Source organism: Penicillium roqueforti (genome assembly GCF_015533775.1).
Source record: "Penicillium roqueforti strain LCP96 04111 chromosome Unknown scaffold_18, whole genome shotgun sequence".
Taxonomy (NCBI): domain Eukaryota; kingdom Fungi; phylum Ascomycota; class Eurotiomycetes; order Eurotiales; family Aspergillaceae; genus Penicillium; species Penicillium roqueforti.
In genome coordinates this window covers 229,278-247,169 of record NW_024067582.1, presented here as the reverse complement: position 1 = coordinate 247,169, position 17,892 = coordinate 229,278, and the positions used below count along the sequence as shown (strand labels likewise).

The following is a 17,892-nucleotide window of genomic DNA, read 5'->3' as shown; positions in this document are numbered from 1 at the left end:
TCTTTCGAGGCGGCTCACCTTGATGGATCTAGAGTGGGTAGGGTTATAGTACTCCGCAGTACGGGCGGCTTATAACTTTTTGTTGAAGCCAGATCAGTTTGAATGTGCCTATGGTGGATATATTACGTCAATATCTACCATAGGCGCTGTTATTGTTCATTTTAGTCTTGGAGCCGTCTATGAAGATAGAAAGGTGGAGGGAGGATTATAGCGACTTTCGAGTAATAGCCAACTCAATATCCGTAGTCCTGGTAAAAAGGTCGGATAAAGACAGCTGCCAAGATACTCTGCTAGACATATTTTACAATTAGTGGCTGCTTTGCTGGTCGGCGGTAGAAATCATTTGTTAAACTTGGAATGTATACCACCTTAGTCCAGTAGGGTCTATATGAATCATGAATTTTACAGAAGAAAAGAATTGTAATAGTCCAAAAGTATTTCAGATTTTCCGTCTACTCTATGTACAGTATTCGGTACAGAATTCATCACACGTAACTTCAATGCTTCATAAAATTTCCTCAGCCCGAGCCTTGGATCGGATGGCCAACTTGCCTGCCTGGTTGATCATAGCTTCATAGCCGCTTCGCTCGAGCACACCGCCATCATTATTGACAACCTCACGAGCCTCGAGTTCTTCAACAAGGCGCTGATTCTCACGGTTACCCTCCAGCAAGAACTTGAGGCACATCACAGCATGTTCTTTGATGTATGGGTTGTGGGCGTCGAAAGCGGTGCAGCAAAGAATCGCCTCCACGCCGCCGTAACGACGAATCTGCTCTTGGACATCGGGACACTTCCAGACAAGCGAGGAGAGCACAAGCACGACCAGCTTCTTGAGATTGCGCCATTCAAACTCAGAGGGATCCTCTGTGATCGGCGGGGACTCAGGTCGAGAGTCGACGCTGTCGGCGCTATTGTCGGCAGGGTCTGGGTCGCTAGGGTCGTAAGGACGTTCGACAGCAACAGGGGCTGGAGGACTAGCGTCGGAGGCATCGTTTGCGGTGTCGTTTCGGGGAGGAGGGGGAGGGGGCACGGAGCCAAAGGACAATTGGCTCAGCTGGCCCTTGGGGATGCTTGCTTCCAACTCCTTGATCAATGTCACCAAATCATAGACAATCTCCCATTTAACCAGCAGGTTCTTCCAGTCATTGTTCTCGGTCAGCACCGCGAAGAACTCTAAAAATTGGTAGACACCTTCATAGACCCGTTCCATATCCCATAGATTGAGCGGGAAGTCCTCAGAAAGAGCCCGCTCGGCGCGGATCTGGCCTTGGAGATAGATTAGAGCACAAGTCTCGGGGATGATGTTACCACGGAAGATGGTGAAGATGTATCGGACAGTGAGGATATCAACTCGGTTGAGCGAGCTCGGGTTGCGAGGGATATTAGGTTGAGCCGAGCCTGTCACAGACGCAGGAGAGTACTTGGCTCGGAAGATGTGGGTAAGTATCTTGATCACAACAGCCTGGGCCGGAGAGATGATGTCCTTAGGCTGGCCGAAATCCGAGTAGGCATGAGACATAAGGCCATTCTTAAGCACGGCCTCCATGATCTGGACCATCATCTTGAAGTAGAGCTCGTCGTCGGGAAGGTCCCATGCCGCAATGAAAATCAGTAGTTCACGGAGTAGGTTACGTCCTGTCTCCTGCGTGAGCAGAATATGACAGCGGAGCGCTTGCATGTTCCTAGATCCATTCCGTTCGCCGCCCTTGAGGCCAAAGCTGTCCACAATACCGGCCTGAACAATCATAGGCAAAGCTTCGATTTCTGCCGGTCCAAGGACTAGAGGGATATCTGTTAGAAGACCCCGCTGTTGATCACCAGGACGGCCACGGTATTCGTCGTCTTCCTCTTCTTCATCATCGGCTTCTCCGTCGACGCCATCGTCATCCACATCATCCTCGCCATCTCCGTCCACGCTTCCGTCAGCCATATGATCCAGGCTGTGTGAATCATCATCCCCAACTGTGTGTGAATCACCGTGGTCATAGTCGTGCTCTTCGTCGCCATCGATATGTGATGGCTCCTGAAGCCGAGCCATGAGTTCATCCTTGGCCTCTTGGAGGGTCTCGGCAGCCGATTGAGCTGACCGGGGCATACTGGTATCTTCATCTGTAACAGGTCCATCGACAGCGCCAAAATCGTTGATCTCTGGAAGATCAGCCCAGCAAAGACGAGGGAAACCAGCCGTGAGACTGCGATCAATAGTCAGGATGGTCTTCTTCTTGGTGATTTCGTGTTCCTCTTCTTCCTCGTCGTGTTCCCTGTGGTCATCGTGCGCCTGGTCTTCGTGGCCTTTAGGATCCTCGTGCTCTTCCTCGGGAAGCGCAGCCGGGAGCTCACGAGCGCGGTCCTGGAGATCAGACCAACCGTCAACCTTAGCCCCTAGTATCGCAGTCAAAGCAGCTCTGATATCCTTGACCTGGTCTGGGTCTCTGCCCATTTCTTGAATAGCGCTGAGGTCTCGCCCTAAAATCCTCTCCATGTGATCCTTAATGTTGGCCAGAAGCAGCATGGCAGCCTCTTCCTTGATAGTTGCCGGCTCCCGGGGGAACTTGGCGATAGTCTCCAATAACAAATCCTCTGCAGTTTGGTCGTAAAGTGCGCGAATGGGCGGGTTGATGACACGCTCTCCAACTTGTACAATAGGCGCCACTCCTTCTCGCGAGCTGGCATCGTCCAAAGGCTCCTTGGGTTTTATGATGTTCGTATCAGCGGTCGAATGGTAACCAAACAGATCCAGCCAGAGAACCATCTTGCGATGCTCATTGTGCATAATAAAGTTGTGAAGGTACTGTAGACATGTAATCAGAAGGCGCTTATAGAGGTTGACGACTTTCTGCCATCGCTCCTCGTTCCGCGCATTTTGCTCGCCATCGAAGCCTCGAGCAGTCACACGAACACATGTGTCGATGAGAGCTAGAATCCTTTGGTCAAATCCGGTTTCCGCCGCGAGGTTCTGTGCCTTCTTGGTTGTGGCGAGGAGATTGCGAGCGATTGTACACAGATCATTCAAGCGCTCAATGTCTTTGACCAGTGAGAAATAATTGTATGCGATCAGATTTGCAGATGAGTGTTCGTAGCTTGCTGCGGGGCTTTTCCATGCGAAAGATTGGGACTCAAGGACGGGGATTGCTTTTGTGAGGACGTTCGTGAGACCTTGCCAGATATCCGGCGACATGCCGAGATTGTGACTAGCAGGGCGCAACGAATTAGTATACAAAGCATGCAATGGTCAATGATATTGCGATCATACCGAACATCGCTCTCCTGGTGTGTCTTGTACAGGATCTGCTTCCCAGCGGCAAGCATGTGCTCCAAGCGCTTGTCATCAATCATGCCTCGAACTTCGTAGTGGCTCAGTGTCCCTGCAAGGATTACCTTGAGCATGAGCTCAGCTGGCGTGCATAATGGCTTTGGATCTGCCATACTGCAAAGAAAACTCCAGCTGTAACGCGTATTCCTTCAAACGGTAAACAGCGCGGGGAGATCAGAGTGGGATGAAGAATCTAAGATTCGGAGGTGTGGAGAGACAAATTTTCCGCCCGCACGAATGTTATCGTTATCGCCCATTCGCCCATTCTAAGCTCCCAGGGCTATTATTACGCTCATAGCTCTCTTATTGGAGAACTCAGACCTTGGAAGGTTCCTTGGACGTATGTTGTATACTTTTAAGGTAAAAGTGCTCCAAATTGCCTATAATATTCAAAGTCTATAAACTAGTTGATAATACTCTACTAGTGTATCCATGGATGCTCCATAGTATTTCCGTGGTGCCGAACTAGTACATTTTCTATTTAGAAACCAACAAGAAGTACAGAATTCGACAAAATAGTATGAAAACCAGATAAAAAAAGTCAGTCTAAAATGACACCAATAAGACACCAAAAATAGCCATATACTAGTCCAAGATCAATGGTTGGTCGTACTACTATTATTGTGAATTAAAAGAACTATATATGGTTCGTGAAGGCAGTGATTGAGGCGGCAAGGTAGTGTTCAATGAGAGGGTTATGAATCGGTGGCATAGCTATTTAAACTCATCGCCTTTTAAGCATAGTCTCACTTTGAATGTCGACAACTTGTAGATAGCGTCTTCGGAAGTATATTTTAAATATTCCTTTAAATCAAAGTTCAAACTCCACAGATATTCCACACAAAGAGGTTAATGCCGGATATCTCCTTAGATTAACGGACAGATAGTCCTATCACGTCCCGAAGATTATACCAAAAGCCCATATCGTAGATGTTGTCAATATCTCTCATAGTATGAATTCGCTTCCATCGAGGGTCAGGAGGTATGTCTGATCCTGGCCGACGAGCAATGCAATTGGACTCGGAGGCCAATAAACATCCTTCAGTTGGGGGATTTTCATCAGTGACAAGGATTTGATCAGTATGAACAGGCCACAGTTGATCATACGGATCCATAGGAAGAGGGCTGTCGAAAATGAGACTCCGGTTTGTCTTGAAAACGAAGCCGTCTTCCACGTCTTCTTTCCAATCGGTCCACTTTGCACTCTCATTGGTTGTCACCCCAGCCCAAATGAGATATGTATGGTACGCCAGGAAAGAGATCGACAGCGGGGCAGTCATCACCATCAGTAGAAATACTGTCCCAATTTTGGGATCAGCAGCGATCACAATACCCCATGTGTTGATCCAGGTTGTCCAGCCTTGCATAACCTCCTGTATCTCTGGCGGAACCATTTGCTTAAGTGTCCCGGAGAGGATGGAATGGCCAAGGTAGGAGCCGTAGATCAACATGACAGAAAGGGAGACCAAGAGCGAGATGAAGTACACGCAATTGTTAGCCCCGACGCAGTTCATCAACCATACACAGTGGTGGTCATGTCGAGAAATACAAGCGCGACAGAAGCTGCAATGCTTGCTGCGCGCTGGCTTGAGGAATTTGCAGGTGCTGCATTGATGTCCTGGATGAAAAAGGACTCGGTCATACGGATAGCGTCTCATCTCTTCCGCATGGTTCTCTGCTGTGATAAATGACTTGGTCACAATACACTTGTACAGCAGGAAATATGGCAAGCTGATAGTTGCGGGTACCCAGAGTCGATGAATGCTCGAAAGCCGAGGCCACGCAGCCGGGACAAAGATGCCTTCTCCAATGACCAGCAAGGAGACAAAGAAGATCTAGTATGCATGGTCAGTATCTATGTGCATAAGTATTAATAAATTCAGAGACCCACCAGGACAAGCGGGTGGTTTTCCTTCAATACATAGCTGCCAGATCGATTCCAGCATCGTAATACCCTTCCGCCGAACAAGCGATTATCGACAATCGCAATTCCATTTGGAAAGTACACCCACAGTACCCTATGCAGCCAGGCGACCGGGGTTTTCCTTGAGCAGTCAGCGCAGAGCTTCAAGAGTTTCTAAGTTGCCAGATAGCTCACCGGAAAGCTGGCAGCCTGCCAAATAGCGCGATAAAGGTGAAAGCCGAGACCGCCAGTATCACCAGACCAACGGTTCTGAGGGCCCCCATTCTGAAGCTCAAGTTCTATCGGTAAGTCCAAAGGATATACTTTTCTGTCTGCATCTTCTGGCGGTATCCTTCACTGTTCCTGCCTTCCTTGACTCGAGGTCGGTCCATGCGGTCTCATCGAAAGTCGTCGGTTGTGTGTAAGCCACGTGACCGCGTTCTCAGTCTCGGCGCGAACCGACGGTTTCAGCTATGACCCTTGTGAATTGAGACTGCCGGAATTACATATGATCGAATACAAGAACTGACAATTGGCTCAGCGAGACAACGCCTGTCTTGTACCATAGCCCGCTGCTGAATGGGGGAAGAGCCCCTTGCGACACGTCAACACGTGATACCGCGTCGCAGACAAAGCTGGCCTACTTTAGGGCGTGAAAGCTCGAGGAAGAGCTTTTTGCGGCTTGATTTCTGAGAAGCTAAAATGGCAACTTTCACAAATGACTCCTCTCGGGCCGAGACTACGGCAACGAATCTGTTTCAAGGCGCACGATTCTGGCTATCTCTCACTGTTCCACAAAGGTCGAGGTTTAAAGAATTAATTAAGGTACTTCGGGATCAATTTATCTTCTTTAAAGCTTGCAGAGGTTAATGGGTATCTAGCAATATGGTGGTACCGTTGTGCTGATGGAGAAGGATGCCGATGTGAAGCTGGTGGATCACACGAGAAAAGACCTGCCTAAGGACACGTACGGAACACGGAACTTTACTCGCTCAAGATCAGTGTACTAATTCAATATTAGATTCTCATATCGATATGTAGAGCGTTCTATCAGCAAGGGACGACTCGAAGATCTAGAAGCGCACCGGGTTGGGCCATCTGCACCTCGTCCAATGGGTGCATCTAACATTCCCACGAAGAGCACAAGATCGTTCTATACCCTGAAAGAGGACCAAATATTGTTTGACTGGGTCGAAAACTTTGAACAAGAGCCAGGGGCGCCTATTCAAGGCAATAAAATTTACCAAGATCTAAGTGAACTGGTATGATGCTCTCTTGGTTCTGTCAAGGCTACAGGGCACACACATCTAAATCCGATACTAACCGGTAGGGCATAGTTTCCCGCTCACCCATGGCAATCCTGGCGTAGTAGATACATCAAGCATCTTCGTGGCAAAGGCCGTCCAGGGGGCGGCACCCCATTATCATATGACGAACTTTTACAGTCTGCACCACCCCAAGGAGGACGCCCAAAGATCTTACCTGCCCGAATTTCCCTAAATGACTCCACAGCAAAATCTAGCTCAAGGGTTCCTCGGCTGGCACCCCCTGCTCCGGCCCAAGCAAGTACAGCAAACAGCCCAAAACGAAAACGAGATCCGGTCCCTGAAGCATCGAATCGAAAGCGGCTGGATGTTTCACCTACGAAAAGAAGAGCAATTGAAGCTTCTGACACCGTGGGCCTTCCCTCACGCCGTCCCAATCCTGATATCCGGAGACCCCAACCAAAGTCATCAGATGTAGCGGCCACACCACCCTTTACTACACGGCCAGAAAGAGGCCCACCCGGTATCCCGTTGTCAGATACCGGACCGCTTCAAGGCCTTGGGATTCCAGAACTCTTTCCAGTCCTGAACGCTTCCATACAGAGCCCTAGCCGCGTCCCTCGGGAGACCTCACAACGACAACGACCAGCAGATGTAGCAGCCCCGCCAGCCCCGCCAGCCCCACCGCGGCCATTGGGGGACAATGCCTTCGCACAGTCTGGCCGATTCAAGAAACAAGCATCGAATCCTAAACCACGAGTCAAAGATATCTTCAAAGACCCAGTGGATCCCATTTTCCTAGAGCTCCCATTCTTACCATCAAGCCCAGCATCCGAGACGACTGACGATGACACCTCAGATGTGCCCGACGTTGATACTTGGATTGATCAACGCCTGGCTCTAGGTGCCAAAGAATCCCACGTGTTCGATGCTCTGCGGTGTACAAGCATGGTCCCAGGGATGGCAGATAAGGTTCTCAAATACCTCACCGCTGGCAAGGGTATTCCCGATGATATGCCGGGAGTCTGGACAGCAGAGGATGATAGCTGTTTACAAGCGGAGGATTATTCGCGGGTGCGGCGAGTGTTGACGAAGCACGGCGCAGAAGCGTACAAGGATAGATGGGAATATTTCAGCATGGCCCGGCAGACAGGACTTATTGAATAATTGAATAATACACATGAAATGTGGAACTTGAAATCACACGAAGGATGACTACAATGGACGAGTTGAAATTGTGAAGTACATGAACATTAGCGTGCAGCTAGAAACGAAATACTCCCCGAAGACACCGGTATGACCTGCCCAGAACGCAAAGAGGAAATTGGAACTCAAAAGTAAACATCAATGTAAGGGAAGCAGTGCCATATTCAAAACGCGTTGGTCGCAGTAGAGGGAGAATTGTAGCGATGGCCACTCGCTATTGCACATCCGAAATTGAAGAAACGGCCTAGAAATATCACATGTGTACCAGTTTATTGGTGATATATCGACTTGTCAATGAGCAGGATAGATTTAGTTATCCTTAAAGACACTATGAGAGACGTTAGGAACGAATTCCGAGCTTTCATTAGGAGATTCTAACTCACAGATGCGATTCGTAGAACTTAAGCATCTAGTTTGATGGTTAGCATCTTTATCGCTGTTTTGGCACGGTGTAAGAAATACTTTCAGAGGACACTTTTCATAGCAGGCCTGGACGGACAGTTTCGCCTTGCGTCCATTGTTGAACTCGAGCCACGCCATGAGACCTGCCTCGCCCTCCCGGACAATTGTATCCACCGCTTTCACTTCCTTATCCCAGTTCTTCCCCTTTGGAAGCCATTGAATGCCATTTTCTTCGGACGAGTGGGAAGCTTGACTGGTTGTCTCCTTGGGTGCTGATTTTCGGCGCTTTCTCTTGGCTTCGCTCGCTGCGGGGCCCGGTGCAGGCTTAGCAGGCTTCGAATCACCCATAGATTTGCGCTTGCGACCTGGCTTTCCTGCCACGCGTGGCTCTTCGGGCCTCTTCGGGCGACCACCGATCCTCTCGTAGTATGCTGTGACAATATCGGAGGCCCCATCCCTATAGTGTTTGTCAATAAATGCGCGAAACAGATGTCGAAGCCCAACAAGCGCACAAACTTACATGAGACCACTTTCCTCTTCCCATGTTTGGTCTTCTAACTTGTCGTAACCCTTCCATTTCACGAAGAGCTTAAAGGTTCCCTGTAGTTGGTTGGTTTCTCGGCACAATGAGACTGAGCGTTGTGAACATACATCATCAAGCCAAGCGTGATCAGTAATATCCTCGACGACGTAGCTGCATCCAGTCAGAGAGATGTATCGATCAGTCGGCCGCAATGCGCAACTGACAGTCCTTCTTCCTCATCCTCATCCTCATCCTCCTCCTCTTCGTCTCCTTCGTCCCGGGAGTCATGGAAGTCACGGTCGTCTTTGCCATTTGCTTCGGGTCCATTTCTGTAAGGAATGTCGGCGACTTCTTCGTCGGATACATCTTCAATGGGAGCTAAGGAACGAATGAGGTCAATCGAGATGCTCAGCATTGCGCGTGCGACAGATCAACATTAGGAGAAAACACTCACGAGGCATGTTTCGGTTGAACGGTGAGATGAGATTAGAGAGTTTGGAAAACAGATTGGCGATTAGAGGATTGAAACCTCAATGGCAACGGTAAATTCAGGCGAAAGACGGTCGCATCCAGAGCAATCGAGACAGTCGAGAAGCAGAAACGCGTTAAAGGCGGACAAGATACACTATACCGCTTTTGGCAGTCAGAATTTCATTTGTCAAAAGTGCATTTCGGGAAGCTCCCCTCAAGGCTCAGCTTGCAAGTTCACACTGCTTTGTCTTTTTACTTACTCTTCATTATTTCTCGATCTCCTTGTCGGGTTCCCTCCTTTAATAATCTCTATATTTTGCCAGGTGGCAGCCCACCGTCAACATGGCAATGCGTAAGGCCGCACCCCCATACCCCTCATTCTTGAAATGTGCTGTGGCTAACTATGTGGATTTTGATCTTCAACAGAGCTTGATATGTCTCAGGGTGATTACTCCTCGAATAAGATGGTGCAACTACGATTCGGTCGCTGACATCAAGGGACAGCTTCAATCTTGAAGGATGAGCAGGGACGGCCGTTTATTGTCGTTCGGGAGTACGTTCACCGCTACGCTTTATCCTCCGTTTTCAAATACCATTGAGAGCCGAAAGGTTGAGACATGAAACTGACGGGGATTCTTTTGAAAACAGTCAGGGAAAGAAGAAGAGACAACATGGCACTGAGGCCGTTAAGGCACACATTGTTGCCGCCAAGACGGTGGCCAGCATTGTCAAGTCTTCTCTGGTATGACAGTCGGCAAGCAATGAATGGACAGATATCTGACTCTCGTTTCCAGGGTCCCCGTGGTCTTGATAAGATTTTGATCTCCGCCGATGGCGATATCACCGTCACCAATGATGGCGCAACTATTCTCGGACAGGTTCGACCCTGAAGTCCTTCCCCCGGAGAGATCCAATTCTGGTTCGAGAGACTGATGCGATGGTTACGGTTAGATGGAGATCACAAACAACGTCGCGAAGCTGCTGGTTGAACTTTCCCAGTCTCAGGACGAAGAGATCGGTGATGGCACGACCGGTGTGGTGGTGCTGGCAGCGGCCATGCTTGAACAAGCCTCGGACCTCATTGACAAAGGCATCCACCCCATCCGGATAGCCGACGGATACGATCAGGCCTGCGAAATTGCCGTTGCCGAGCTCGACAGAATTAGTGACGAGATTACATTCAGCCAAGATGATACCACCAACCTCCTCAAAGTGGCCAAGACCAGTCTGGGCAGCAAGATGTACGGATTCTTAGCTGTATATTAGTTCTATTTGATGCTGACGGTTTCCATAGTGTCTCCAAGTCCCACGATCAATTCGCCAAGATCGCTGTTGATGCCGTGCTCTCGGTTGCTGACTTTGAGCGCAAGGATGTCGACTTTGAGTTGATCAAGGTTGACGGCAAAGTCGGTGGGTCCCTTGAGGACTCTCTGCTTGTCCGGGGTGTTATTATAGACAAAGACTTCTCTCACCCCCAGATGCCCGACGAAGTTCGGAATGCCAAATTGGCCATCTTGACCTGTCCCTTTGAGCCTCCCAAGCCCAAGACCAAGCACAAGCTTGATATCACATCTGTTGAGGAATTCAAGAAGCTGCAGGACTACGAGAAGGAGAAGTTCACAGAAATGATCCAGCAGCTGAAGGAATCGGGTGCCAACCTAGTCATCTGCCAGTGGGGTTTCGATGATGAGGCCAACCATCTTTTACTCCAGAATGACTTGCCTGCCGTTCGGTGGGTCGGTGGGCCTGAGATTGAGTTGATCGCTATTGCCACAAACGGTCGTATTGTGCCCCGATTCGAGGATCTGACCCCTGACAAGCTCGGCACAGCTGGTATTGTCCGCGAGATGAGCTTCGGAACTACGAGGGAGAAGATGCTGGTGATTGAGGAGTGTGCCAACACCCGCGCAGTAACAATTTTCGTTCGTGGAAGTAACAAGATGGTGAGTCAAAACCTGCACCATACGTAGGGAGATGTGCCGGTAGCTAACTTCTGCTACAGATCATTGATGAGGCTAAGCGGTCACTACACGATGCTCTATGCGTCGTTCGCAATTTGGTGCGCGACAACCGTGTCGTCTACGGTGGTGGTGCTGCTGAGATTGCTTGTTCTATCGCCGTCGAGGACGCCGCTGTCAAGAGCCCCGGCATTGAGCAATATGCCATGCGTGCCTTCGCTGATGCGCTAGATGCCGTGCCCTTGGCCCTTTCCGAGAACTCTGGTTTGAGTCCCATTGAGACCCTTGCCTCTATCAAGTCGCGTCAGGTCAAGGAGAAGAACACCCGTCTCGGTGTTGACTGCATGATGACTGGCACCAACGGTACGCTTCTAGACAACCATTTCATACCCCGTCATTTTCATCGGCTAATTTGGGTTCTGTAGATATGCGTGAGCACTTCGCTATTGACCCCTTGATTGGCAAGCGCCAGCAACTTCTGCTTGCCACCCAGCTGTGCCGTATGGTTCTTAAGGTACTGCTCCCATTAACTCTTTCTGTCGCGCTCGATGCTAACCGTCAATCAGATCAACAATGTCATTATCTCTGGTGATGATCAGTCTGAGTTCTAGATCACTAGATTCTAGTCCTATTCCACGATGGTAAAAGAAAAAAAACTGATGATTCTGGTTTGCTATGTAAAAACATGGTCCCTTACATAGAACCCTTCTAGTTTCAATAAGAACGAAAGGATTGATAATGTCTCTATCTGGTCACTGCTTCTGACCTTGCTCTTGATATGGGCCTTTATACCTACATCTCGTAGAACGCCGCAGCCCAGAACGGCATCTAATTCGAACAATCAACATGAGCGCCATACGCATACGCAGGTGAACATAGCCATACACCTATTGGTACAACATACTCATCTCGCCCATGAATCCCAAATACCGGTATCATCCCTTGTGCCTCGGGTTCACAACATGTGAACTGGAAGTCCTTGCCGAAACTACAGCAATCGCGAAATACATACCAGTCCGGTATGTAAAAGCAACCTAAGCCATCCAGCCAGGAGACAAGCTTGTTCCGTAGGAGATCCGTGCTTCCATTCGGGATCGTGTGGGATTGTCTGTGTTCACGAGGGTCACCCGATATGCCGAGGAACAACAACGTACCCATAAGAAGATAGACGCACTCCCACCACAAGATCAACTGACTTATTGGCTTTTCGGAGCCTGGCTTCCATTCCCCCTCGGTGCGCATTTGTGGGGTTGCCCATTTTTTCCGTCATGTTTCTTTCGCAATAAGGTCTTCTAGACTAATGGACGAACGGACCTAAGTAGCTAGTGACATGTCCCATTATGGGGATATACATCGTGTGGTTGCCCGGATACGAGAGTGAAATTCTAATGTTTGAAATCGGCATCAGGCAGTCGACGTATACTTTCTTTTAGACAGCACCTGAAGCCTTGCGTGCCAAGTTTAGGTCATGATGGGCAATGCGTTAGCTCCTTGGACTTTGTCATTATGTATTCTCATTCCCACTCACGACTGTCCTCTGGATTTATGCGAGCGTCAGTGCTAAATACGACTTTTTCTCTTTCCTTCCTAAATAAATCCTTGTGGGGCGAAGATGAGATAGTCTCTGCAGGCACAGTATAGAAGCCCCCACTCTACGAGGTAGCCTGTACGACAAGAAGATTCCGATATCATTACTAAAGAGTAGTTATCTACGCGCTATTCATACCTGTAGTGTCGTTTTAATACAAGTTATACAAATTCAGAACAAGCTCATTGTCCCGAATGTGTTGAGTTGTCGTGACCCGGGGAACTACGTCGAGAAACAAAGTGTCGGCCTATAGGACGGACTGGAATTGTGAATTGAATATAAACTCGATAATAATCATAGCTTAGGCAATTGACAGAGCTTTTCTCGGAATGACGCCCGAATCAGAATTTGACGGTGAAGGCCGCGTACTAAGTCTCAGTCTTGATAAGATATATTTATACTTCTAAAAAGTGTAGAAAGGATGTCATTATTTCCAACATCTTTCAGGGCGTAGAGGAAGATAAAATATTCTTTTCTTTTCCCGGTTTCCTCCTCGAGCCGGTATAGTAGAGCTTTCAACTTCTTGTAGGCTTTCAGCTGTTGATTCCAAGGTTTCACAATGCATGGAAGTACAACCCCAGTTCCCCGCGATTCATGGACCATAGGATTCGGAATTTTGCTAGTTACTACAGCTCAACTGAGGGCGAGACAGGCCTAGACTAGATCTATTTTCTCTCTTTCGTTTCACATGTAAACTCTTGACATTGGGAGCTGGCTATCTTAATCTGGAGTGTTGAGGAGATGCCCTCTTATACGTGTGAGTTTATATTGCTGAGCATTGAAAATGATGGGTCACTTCGGTCTAGACGGAGAAAGAGTCAATAATCTGATATATCGCTTAGCCAGACCCCATATACTCAGACACAATAGTGCCAACAGCTATCCGTCGTATTTTGAAACACCAGCTGCGCCAGAAAGCCATTGAACTCGAAATACTGTATTGCAGGACAATTCCAAAGCAAACGAAGTAATAGTAAATGCCGTAAATAAAGACCTTATAATGTGGGCATATTAATATATTCATACCACAGCTGCATTGAGGATTCCTATACATAGCATACACGATTTCAATGCATCGCATCCCACGGCAGATCAATTTAAAGTCCCCCATGACCTGCAGCGGGTCGTGTTTTAGAGTATCTTCATTGGAATATGAGAAACCGGGCGGCAGCCGCCACCACAGGAGACGGACGTCAGCTCCAGCATAGCCGTGGGTGAGTACCCTAGGGCACAACGTACCCTGCTTAGGCAGATTATGTACTTTTGTACATGGATTGGGTCGATCTGGGCCGAATTAAAATCCATCGTTGTGGTGTGACACCGCTGACAGGTACGAGGGCAAGCCCCGATCTGGCGCCCATTTTCGTGGCCGGGATTATATTACGTGGGACACGCGGGTCTGGGTGGTTGTGCTGGCCTTTCTGTCTTTCCTTTTAGTCCTCTTGTATATTGTGGATGGAGAGGGATGGATCAAAGGTACGTTGCTGGTCGGCGTGGGTTTTCTCTATATTCTGTGCCCTGCGTTCTCAATACGACTGGACTGGGCTACGTTGCATGGTCCTGTAGGAGAGTAGAGAATGTCTTATGTATTTTTTTCTTTTTTTCTCTCTCTCGGTAGTCGACATAGCCGCGCTATGCTTGAAGAAAACTTCTGTCGGACATATTGTTTCCGCAGTTCAGATGACCCGGTACTGGCAGCTCTATGTGGAACAAGATGCGAGAAGTAGCATGGTCCAGCCAGAATCGAGACGTCGGTAAATATAGATGTTGACTCTAAATAGCCTCGGACCGAGTTAATGTCGCGTCAGCCTCATCAGTGCTAGAATACGAATCACCCAGGTTGCTCACATGAGCATCGTGGTTTGACGTGGCTTCATTTCGTTCGTAGTAGTCTAGTATTGGGCTCTTAGACGTGTTTTATCTTCCCGTGACAGCCGTTTGATGTAAATTGAGTATCTTCCTCGGCTCCTGGTGCACCACTGCCACTTCCCATATATGGTCATTTAGTGCTTCTTCGGGGAATCGTTGGTCTCGTCACACGACGATGGACCTGTTAACCATCGGTATATCACAAACCCAGTGATCGCTATAGTTATCCGAGTTTCATGACAATTCGACTGCCTTCTTCGGTCTCACCGATCTATAGATGCTTGCGGTCTACTCCGTACTAAATTTTGGAAATTTGGTATAGGGCACGGCATGTATTGTTCAAGGAGTGACAATACTTTTCAGAAGTCTGCATTATCTTTCTAATTGTTTCCTTTGTCTGTAATCTATTTGCGGTTCGATAGGAAATAGTGAATGGTTTGCCAGTGAGTGCGTTGGCCGAAAGCGGCTTTCCATGGTCTGGGGTCCCCTTAATGTGGCTTCCCCGGATTTTGATCCCCGCAAAAGGTTGGGGACCTTTTGTGTATTTGATAGTTTGTAGTATGGCGGGAGTCGACATATTCATTCCAAAACATAAGTTCTAAAAAAAAGTAATGGTATCCACCTATATGCCGAATGTGTACGGAGTACTGATACCGCCCATCCGTAGCTTTCAGCTTGCAACTTATCTTCAAGCCTCAACAAAACATGTTTGATTAGGTGTATGTAATAGACTTTATTTTTAGTCGATATCTAAATATTCTGCGACCCAACACAGCTGACGGGGAAGCAGGTGACAAACCCGGATACATTGGCTTGATTTCAGGAGGCTCCAGATCAGAGCCTAACACACTGACAGGTGCACAGCACAAACGAAACATAAAAATCGGCTCTAAGACTTTAAACCCAACACCTGGTCAGCATCTACAATCAGCAGTGACAGAATGCCAGCACAAACGATCAAAGATATCAATCGATCAGCTGGCACATGGCGCGCTGTCAAAGAAGCCACAGTGACAACCGTACAGGAGAGGCTTCGTTCCCAATCAGGGGTTCGACTCCTGGTGGCCTAGGCTGCGTGTCGATGAAACCCTCCATCTTAACCAAAATCAGCAACCAAAGACAGCGATCTCAGCCCATCGCCCGCCACAATCACACGCCGAGAGACTCCGAACCGAGAGATCTTTATACACAGCCGCTACAGCCCTTGTGGGCGAGAAATAAAAGCAAAGAGAGCTGTCAGAAGATAGCCGCCCTAAAGTAGCCACCGGATGCACATGGCCCGATGTAGTCGGCTTGCATTGTGGGGGTTGTTATTGGCCAGGCAACCTAGGATCACCACGTATATTATCTAGTTGCTTACGCGATACAAGAGTATAAAAGGAAGAAATTGTTTCTCTTCCATAGGTAATTAAATATATGGATCGAGACTTTAAGTCAGGTGGTTTTGTGAATTGGACTATTTCTGGTGACTGTTGTCTTTGATTACTTTGTATCTCCGACCATCGCAACAAGCAAAAAGCAGTTATGACCTTTTCGGGAAAATGAATGGTTTGGGATTTGTACTTGGCATCAGGTTTCAACAAACATATTCTGCACAAAAGGAATTAATTGAAGATCTCGAAACAGGGGTCTGGAAGAGCAAATATGAAATTAACCCTAGTCATGACAGGGGCTGTTTGTTACCAACTCAAATACCAGTCAGGCAGAACAAGTAAAGAAAGAGAAGACCGTAACCAACATTCATATGTATTTTTTTCTGGATTGTACTCCTTATGCTTCCTCAGAAACAATTTGCAATGACGAGGTGGCAGATGAAGTATAAAGCCCGAGTATGGAACCTTGCACAAGCTGCAACATCAAGGGAAGTGGGCCCGTAACGTTGGAAAAATGAGAACGACATGCCAGGGCTACCGAATATCTGGGAAGATGATCTGCAGAAACCATAGAGTGGATATATTATTGGGCCACAACTCCAAACAAGGGGAATTGTCGACGATCCGGGACCAGGGGCCGCGCAGACGAGATGGGCTAGACCTTTAGATGGTATGCATGGATGTGCTTTTCCTTTGCTACTTTGTGTAGGTTGAACGAGCAACAGAAATTACGCACATGACCATCTGAGCCCAAGCTATAATAATAGTTAGATGAGACTGCGATATTGAAGGGCAAGGGATGTTATAAAAAACAAAGACATACACCCAATTCCAGAACGATCCTCGTCTAGGATAGGGATATATTGGGTGTCACCTGTTCCAGTGGAATATAATATTTTGAAGCCGACTACTCCGTATTTGCAGAGAGCCAAACGTATGAAAGAAGCCGAAGACATTCAGAAGAAAATGATCGTCGCGGATATGGGAATCCTGCTTCCGGCTGGATCGCAGAATTCAGAAACCCACATCCCATCTTCGTCTCAGCTAGTTTCACGGGGCCTATCAGCCTCGCGGATACAGCAAGCTTTCGATCTGGAAGATTCCCTGGATATCCCTAGTTGAAGGTCACATGCATTATAGATAGGCCGATCTTTGCAGAGTAGAGAGAACAGGGCGAAAGGACACGAACGCATCATTACGTACTTGGAGTATTCCGTACCTGGTAGAAGAATATCGCAAATGCATGTTGTTCCGACTCACTTGGTATGAATGTTTCTAGATTGAGTTTATCAACTATCCACCTGACTCTGTAAATCTAGAAAACTATGTCCCGCTTCGATTCCGCTGCCCGCGAGTATCCCTTGTTCGTACCAGTCAACTCTTAAACTAGCTTACATATAGACTTCTTGCTCAAAGTCTCAAGTCTCAATTAATACGTGACCGGTCTCCTTTTCATAATTAATTACCGATTCGAATATATATATCGGACACTAAGATTTGATCCGAGCATAGACATTTAAGCCGGGGAAGCGGGCTACGAATAGAGTGGGAGAAATTGGAGGGATGTGATTCGCTGCCTCGTTGATGTGATACAAAGAGAACCCCTCGGGCCGTCTAAAAGTCGCGACATATCCTATCTACTACTCCGTATCATCGCTCAATTTTGCGATCTATACTCCGTATCAACATCCAAGACAAAGAGTTACGAGGCCGACACGGCGGTAATTCGTGATCGCCTTGACCTCAAGGCCATGGGAATGAATAGGAGTAAATAATTGACGATAGTTACCCTCCCGTACACCGTTATCCGCTAGATGTTTGGTCATTCGAGATGGTGACAGGCACCGGCTGTCACATTGGAAGAGTGACTCCGTTAGTTTGTTGATGCGAAGCACGTTGATTCGGGACCAGTGACACATTTAAGCTTAATCTGTCGATTCAAAACTACAGGTTCAAGGTCCTTTTAATGATTATTTGCTGTCGAATCCCTGATAGAGCTCTTTGTTATATCTAGGTAT

At 48.0% G+C, this 17,892-nt stretch overlaps 4 protein-coding genes across 4 annotated transcripts; 2 read left to right on the top strand and 2 right to left on the bottom strand.

Moving 5' to 3' along the window:
• Nucleotides 1–505: 505 nt before the first annotated feature.
• On the bottom strand, nucleotides 506–5,503 carry LCP9604111_6690 (uncharacterized protein; the record flags this gene model as incomplete). Its single annotated transcript, XM_039074639.1, has 5 exons — nucleotides 506–3,194; nucleotides 3,257–3,430; nucleotides 4,424–5,151; nucleotides 5,208–5,361; nucleotides 5,415–5,503. The coding sequence occupies 5 exons, from the start codon at nucleotides 5,501–5,503 to the stop codon at nucleotides 506–508; spliced, it is 3,834 nt and encodes a 1,277-aa protein (XP_038927329.1).
• A 418-nt stretch (nucleotides 5,504–5,921) lies between these two features.
• Nucleotides 5,922–7,651, top strand: LCP9604111_6689 (putative transcription factor Rap1; the record flags this gene model as incomplete). The annotated part of the gene is made up of 4 exons (XM_039074637.1): nucleotides 5,922–6,044; nucleotides 6,101–6,186; nucleotides 6,241–6,481; nucleotides 6,557–7,651. 4 exons carry the CDS (start codon nucleotides 5,922–5,924, stop codon nucleotides 7,649–7,651), a joined length of 1,545 nt encoding a protein of 514 aa, XP_038927328.1.
• A 348-nt stretch (nucleotides 7,652–7,999) lies between these two features.
• On the bottom strand, nucleotides 8,000–9,076 carry LCP9604111_6688 (chromo domain-containing protein; the record flags this gene model as incomplete). Its single annotated transcript, XM_039074636.1, has 7 exons — nucleotides 8,000–8,018; nucleotides 8,074–8,099; nucleotides 8,153–8,549; nucleotides 8,613–8,692; nucleotides 8,744–8,786; nucleotides 8,840–8,993; nucleotides 9,070–9,076. The coding sequence occupies 7 exons, from the start codon at nucleotides 9,074–9,076 to the stop codon at nucleotides 8,000–8,002; spliced, it is 726 nt and encodes a 241-aa protein (XP_038927327.1).
• Nucleotides 9,077–9,428: 352 nt separating this feature from the next.
• Nucleotides 9,429–11,655, top strand: LCP9604111_6687 (chaperonin-containing T-complex subunit CCT5; the record flags this gene model as incomplete). The annotated part of the gene is made up of 10 exons (XM_039074635.1): nucleotides 9,429–9,438; nucleotides 9,513–9,530; nucleotides 9,591–9,639; nucleotides 9,735–9,828; nucleotides 9,881–9,964; nucleotides 10,038–10,327; nucleotides 10,381–11,029; nucleotides 11,089–11,407; nucleotides 11,470–11,558; nucleotides 11,611–11,655. 10 exons carry the CDS (start codon nucleotides 9,429–9,431, stop codon nucleotides 11,653–11,655), a joined length of 1,647 nt encoding a protein of 548 aa, XP_038927326.1.
• Nucleotides 11,656–17,892: the final 6,237 nt, after the last annotated feature.